At 48.5% G+C, this 7,012-nt stretch overlaps 1 protein-coding gene across 2 annotated transcripts in view; it reads left to right on the top strand.

Moving 5' to 3' along the window:
- The first annotated feature begins 3,741 nt into the window (after positions 1-3,741).
- Hsbp1l1 (heat shock factor binding protein 1 like 1) overlaps positions 3,742-7,012 on the top strand; it is a 6,219-nt gene continuing 2,948 nt past the window's right edge. The window contains exons 1-2 of one of the 2 annotated variants that reach the window (XM_005356303.3): positions 3,742-3,958; positions 5,182-5,248. In XM_005356303.3, the coding sequence (XP_005356360.2) occupies positions 3,755-3,958; positions 5,182-5,248 (271 nt within the window). In that variant the 5' untranslated portion in view covers positions 3,742-3,754. Of the gene's footprint in view, positions 3,959-5,160; positions 5,249-7,012 lie in introns of both variants that reach the window. The other variant, XM_026783648.1, reaches the window with a different exon arrangement.

Genomic DNA, 7,012 nt, shown 5'->3' with positions numbered 1-7,012 from the left:
TCTGCTTGTGCACCACTTTCAGATGAGAGAGGGATCGTGGACGCCCCTACCCCCACCAGGCTTATTGTCTACCTGACCTCCTGAGTCTCTGGTAGGGTCTGGGGGGCCAGGGAGGTCTTTGCCTTAATAGCCTTCTGGACTATGATTTTTCTAGAAGCCACTTGGCTCTGCTCTGGCTAGTCTGGACACAGCTGAAATATCCAGTGAAGGTTGGCCAAACATGGGAGCCTCCTGAGAGTCCTCGCTAGTGAGGATAGCCTCTGCTAGTCTGCCTGTCTGGTGCTAGGCTTCTGTGGTCCAGGCTCTGCTTGCTGCTTGCTATGCTTACGCTGTCTGCAATGTGAAAAGAAAAATGTGTGGAGGATGTGTGCATCCATTAGACAGAGCCACACCGAGGCTCTTATTGCTTAGATTGAACTGAATCTGGCTCCAGAGTGTCTACCAGTTCTCTGATGCCCTGCCTGATGCTGGCTATGCTGGCAAGGGATGTCGGAAACACCGTGATTCTGTGGACTGAAAAGGCCCAAGGGAGTGAGGACACCATTGAGAAACAGACCCATGTCCTTAAGGTAACTGGAAGACCTTCTAAGCTGGGCTGTCATAGACTGAAGCCAGGCCAGCAAGGTGAAACCAGCCTTGCCAAAGTCTTGGTCTTGTCTCTCCAGAAAGATTTCCTTTTGCTCCTTAAAGTGGCTCTAGTGAGTCCCAGGCTTTGAATTTATAGTGTACTTCCGATAGAATACCCTGAATTAGACTCTAGGTTCCCAGCTTTCCTTACAGCTGTCTGCAAAGAGACGTTGGTTGCTACTTGCTGCTGCTGCACAGGCTAACTCAGGCTGCATAGGCTAACTGGGGGCCATGCAGGGCCAGCTCTCATAGCCCTCCCTACTTGTCTTAGTTAGGGTTTCTATTGCTGTGAAGAGACACCATAACTGTGACCTCTCTTGTAAAGGAAAAACTTAATTGAGGCTGTCTTACAGTTCAGAGGTTTACTCCATTATAGTCATGGCAGGAAGCAAGGAAGCATGCAGGTGGACATGGTGCTGGAGAAGGAGCTGAGGGTTCTACATCTTGACCCAAAAGCAACAGAAAATGGTCTGTCCCAGTGGACATGGCTTGAACATATATGAGTCCGCAAAGGGAGACTGGGGGTGGGGAGACTGGGCCTGACATAGGTTTTTAAAACCTCAAATCCCACCTTCCAGTGACACACTTCCTCCAACAAGGCCATATCTCCTAGTCCTTTTAAGAGCAGGCGGATCTCTGTGAGTTCGAGACCAGCCTGGTCTACAAGAGCTAATTCCAGGACAGGCTCCAAAGCCACAGAGAAACCCTGTCTCGAAAAACCAAAAAAAAAAAAAAAAAAAGTTCCACTCTTTGATGGAGTATGCATTCAAATACATGAGCCTGTGGGGGCCATTTTTATTCAAACTACCACAGATCCAAAAGGGCAGACCATCCATACTTTTAAAATTTATTATTTGAACTCATCCATTGGTATACAATTCATGTACTATGCAATTCACTCAAATGGTTTTTAGTATATACACAAATTGTGCAGCCATTAGGGGAGTCCAATGTCAGGAAATTGGTTCCTCGAGAAGGAACCCTTTGCTATGAAGCAGCTTCCTCTCCCCCCTCTTCCCCCTCTCCCTCCTCACACGATAGCAACCGCTGAGGCACTGTGCCTGTGACGTTCTCAGTTACTGATGCTTCTTATAACGGGGTCATTTAATAGGTGGCTGTAGTTGTATGTTATTTGTGCTTTGATAAATAAATCTTTCCTGAAGACCAGAGGCAAAGCTAAAGCCACTAGAGTTCAGGCAATGGTGACACACACCTTTATTCCCAGTATTTGGGAGACAGAGTCAGATGGATCTTCTCTGAGTTCAAGACCACCCTGGGCTACACAAAATCAATGCAGAAACAAATCCAAGGGGTGGCGGCCTACGCCTTTAATTCCAACTCGCCCTTAATCCCAGCACTAGAGGGAGTATAAAACGGGAGGAAAGAGAGGCTTAGTCAGCTTAGTTTATGGTCGCCCAGCCTTGGCAGAGGTAAGACTTCTCTAGCGGCTTGACTACCTTACTTTTCTGGTTTTCAGGTCGACCCCCAATTTCTGTCTCTGGGTTTTTATTGTTCGTGCTACAGGCGGCCTTTCTTCCTTTGCTGTGAGTGAAGTTCGTTCGTGTCATAGGTACGGTCGTACACGCCTGTTGTTGAGTGGATTCAGAGGCACACATACCTCATCCGTTTGCCCGTCAGGCTGTCTCCTCCTTGACCCTTGTGATGAGTGGGTGCTGCTATTAAAGGTGTCTGTGTTTCTGTGTGGGTGTTCGTGGCTGTTTCCGGTACACACCTAGGACTGGAATGTGGTTATGTGGCGAACCCTGTTTACCTATATTTTCCAAAGGGGCTGCACGGTGCTGCGTTCCTCCTGCCATCCCCGTGGGTGTGAAGCAGGGGCTCATTGCGGCTGCTGCTGATTAATGGCGTTGGGTGCCTCTGCCTGTAACCATGTTCTGTTTAATTTTTTTTTTTTTTTTTTTTTTTTTGGTTTTTCGAGACAGGGTTTCTCTGTGGCTTTGGAGCCTGTCCTGGAACTAGCTCTGTAGACCAGGCTGGTCTCGAACTCACAGAGATCTGCCTGCCTCTGCCTCCCGAGTGCTGGGATTAAAGGCGTGCGCCACCATCGCCCGGCTCTGTTTAAGTTTTTTAAATTATTGTATGTGTCGAAATGTTTTCTCTTCATGTTTGTAAGCACACCATGTATGTGCCGTGGCTGTGGAGGCCAGGAGAGGACATGAGACCTCCTGGAACTGGAGTTACAGACAGGTGAGCAGTCACATGGTGTTCTGGGAACCAAATTCCAGTCCTGTGCAAAAGCAGCAGGTGCCCTTAACCCATGAGCCATCTCTTCAGCCACACTGCACTGCCACCCCATCTGTATAGACATTCGCAGCACGCTGGCATCCGTGTGTCATCTCTGCACTAGGTCTAGAGTACTGAGGTGCCCTGAATAGACATAGTTTGCTCATCCTTCCAACCTTCAGCCCAAGGAGTGATAGCATAGAAACAAAACAGGTAACAGATAAAAGGGTGGCCCTAGGAATCACCCACAATGTGACCACAACTCAGACTTAAAAAGAAAAGGAAAGAGAGGCAGTGGTGGCCCACGCCTTTAATCCCAGCACTTGGGAGGCAGAGGCAAGCAGATCTCTGTGAGTTCTGGTCTACAAGAGCTGGTTCCAGGACAGGTTCCAAAGCCACAGAGAAACCCTGTCTCGAAAAACCAAAAGAAAAAAAAAAGAAAGAAAAAGAAAAAAGGAGTCGTGAGATCATGTTTCCAGACACACGTGAAATCAGACTTGAGCATCTGTGAAGATACTCAGTTCTGAAGCTTACATCTTTAGCCCTTCAGAAACGGCATATTCGCAGCAACAGATTCAGTTGTTCAGTGTGGTGTGCCATCGTCCCCAGTAAGAGCCGGCGCATCATAGGAAAGTGTGTGCCTAGACAAAAGCTAGCAAGGTGTGGGATCAAGAGGGGAGGGTCCCTTGCTGTTTGATGGGCACTGAGTATCAGTGGGAGACCAGAAGCTCTGGAGATGGAGAGGCAGGGTGGTGTGCTTACTGCATTGCACTGTGCATTCAGAAGTGGCTAGGGGGCTGACTATCTTGCCGTGTTTACTGTGTCACAGTAACAAGAATAACTAAGTACCGACGAGTTCCTCCCAGGTCACCTTCTCTGAAGGATGAAAACACGCAGCAAAGCCGGATTGGCCGGCTGCTGGTCCGGTCTGCACCTGCCCCAGCGCTCTCTCCAGGGTTGCCAGTGCTCTACCCAAAGCTCGACACCTGCTGGGTTCACCCAAAACCCAGGACCCCAGACTGCTACGCCTGTGCAGATGGACGCCCGGGCGCCGGAAGTTCCTTGCGGGGACGTGCTGCAGAACGCGGTGAGTGACGCGTGCCCTAGGGCTCCGTGGACCGAGGTCACCGGCTTTAGGGTACTGGAAAGGATCGAGGTCACAGCCATAGGAGTTGTTGGGGAACCGAAGTCGTGAGCCAAAGAGGTAGATGGCGGACGCTGAGCTGCCGGGGATGAAACTTGTTCCTACAGAGCCCGGATCCTTGTCCCATACCTTGCTCAGCCTCTCCCCTCCCCCACTTCAATTCTGTGCTAGTCCCTAGCCATCTGAGAGTGCTTTCCCCTTTCTCCAGGTCCCACTGCCTTGTCCCAGATCCCGCCCACCCCTCCTTTCCCTCCTAAAGGCTCCGCCTCAAGCCGAAGCTCCGCCCCATTCCTTCTCCTGGTGTCTTCTCCGGCCCCTGCCAAAGCAGTTCCTACTGTGGCGTTTCTGATAACCCCTGCCAGCATAACCATGAGGACCATGGCAGGTCCTTGTGTTTGTCCCATTTAAAAGAGTCCACTAGAACCCACTTAATTTACATTCTTTCGGAAGGCTACCTGCCACAGGGAACCTACACTGAAGAGCGCAGGGTCCAGATTCCAGGACCCGTGCTTCCATCCGCAGGACGGGCACCAAAGGTGTTGGGACAAGATCACACAAGGTTGACACATACAGGATGTGTGGACTGTAAAGCATCAAACAACCCGAAAGCCTGGCAGTCACCACAGTGGCATTTCTGTAGGCGTTGTGCAGTACACTATTAAACAGCCAAAGCTCAAACAAAGGGCCCACTGGCCTTTGATTCGCCCTGAACTGTTTCCTGTGCTCACATCTCCAGGGAGACGACTTACAGCCCCTCTGTCTTGTTTAGATCTTGTCCATCATAGCCCTCATGCTGGCACAGGCCTGTAATCCCCGTGTTGGAGAGCCGAGGCAGGAGGATCTGAGTTCCTGGTCAGTCTGGGATACATAAGCAGACCGTGCCTCAAAAAACAAAACAAGTTGCCTGCATCATGGGGAATGACTTATTTTCCCAAGACTGTGAGGCAGGAGGAGATTAATGAACGTTGGAAGCCATCTGGGTCCATACAATGGTTCCAGCACAGCTGGGATGAATAGGGAAGCCCTGTCTCAAACAACAACCACCACAATAAAAAAAAAGAAAGAAAACGAAATCAATGGGCATGTATGTTTAGGTACTCCATGATATTTATGATGTCCTACACTAATATAAATATCTCATTCAGTTACCTAAGGTTTATTTTCAGGCAGAAAATCTACTTCAGGAGCTTGAAGAACACTTCCGAGCTCTGACAACAACATTAAACCTCAGAAATATCCTTTTCTGGTCTTACCAAACACTAGCAAGCCGTCGGTAGATTGCAGCGGAGTAGTGTCTTGTTCTCTGATAGCAGTGTGTGACTGCTTCCATGTGATTTCCTAGTGTTTGCGTTTCTGCTTCTATGTGGCAGCTGGTGTATTAAACATCATTAGCTGTCACGGGTTTGGCTTCCGACTGACTGGCAATGCAAGGCATTGAACGGCCAGTAGAGAAAGCTGAGAGAGAAGACCTCAGCTCTGGCTGAGGGCGAACTGAGCCTGTCCGGCTGGCAGCACAGCCTCCGCAGCAATCGGGAACCTGAGAGAGCAGTGTTGATGGTCCCCGGTGTGGAAGACCGTTTCTAGGGCCTACCTTCGATTTGACTGGAACAAGCAGGTCGGTGTTTGTCTCAGAAGAACTGGCCTCACGTGTCAGTGAGCCTCTTCACGTTTAGAATGGCAAGCTGGAACTAGGCAAGCATTTCAGTGAATTGCTTAAACTGGTTCTGCGATGGCTTTACTTGTGAGTTCACTAGGATATAGCTATTTTATAAAATTTAAAAATAAAATATAGTGTGTAAATATAGGTTAGCATCTGCCCTAAGACTTGCCTAATCGAAGGGGTTTTTAAGCATGATTTTTTAAAAATATTTTTATGGTTTATTTAACTTTATTTTATGTGCATTGGTGTGAAGGTGTCAGATCCCCTGGAACTGATCTTCAGACAGTTGTGAGCTGCCATGCGGGTGCTGGGAATTGAACCCGGGTCCTCTGGAAGAGCAGTCAGTGCTCTTAACCACTGAGCCATCTCTCCAGCCCCCTAAGCATGATTTTTTTTTACATGATTAAATTCACTTTAAACATCATATTAAGGGGCTGGAGAGACAGCTCAGCTGTTAGGGCATGTGCTGCTCTTACAGAGGGCCCAGGTTTGGTTCCCAGCACCCACAGAGGGGCTCACAACCATCTGTACCTCCAGTTTCAGAGGATCCCACACCCCTTTCTGATCTCCTCAAGCACCAGGCCAGTCTGTGGTGAACATATATACATTCAGGCAAAACACTTACACACATAAAATAAATAAATCTGAAATAATAAATCAAGTGAAGTGGGCCGTTGAAATGAGTCAGTCTGCGGGAGTGCTTGCAGCACGCCTTAGTTCCATCCACAGGAACTTAGTTCCCTCCTGAAAAGAGAGAACTGTTGCAGAGAGTTGTCCCCTGAACTTCAAACCTGTGTCATTTGTACACGTGCACACACGCATATATACACACACACGCATACACACACACATAGACACATACACATACACGCATATACACATGCACACACACACACGCATACACATACACGCATACACACACACATACATACACACACGCACACACACATACACACACATACACATACACACACATACACATACACACACATGCATACACACACATACACACACATACACACAAGCATACACACACACTCATACACACAGACACACACGCATACACATACACGCATATACACACGCACACACACACGCATACACATACACGCATATACACACACACATACACACACAGGCATACACACACATACACACACGCATACACACACACACGCATACACACACACACGCATACACACATACACACAAGCATACACACACACTCATATACACACATACACACACATACACACACGCATACACACACACATACACACACACATACACACACGCATACACACACATATACATACACACATACACACACACACACA

This window comes from Microtus ochrogaster, chromosome 18 (assembly GCF_000317375.1).
Source record: "Microtus ochrogaster isolate Prairie Vole_2 chromosome 18, MicOch1.0, whole genome shotgun sequence".
NCBI lineage: Eukaryota > Metazoa > Chordata > Mammalia > Rodentia > Cricetidae > Microtus > Microtus ochrogaster.
Note: the sequence above shows the minus strand (reverse complement) of the source record. Positions and strands in the feature narration are given on the sequence as shown.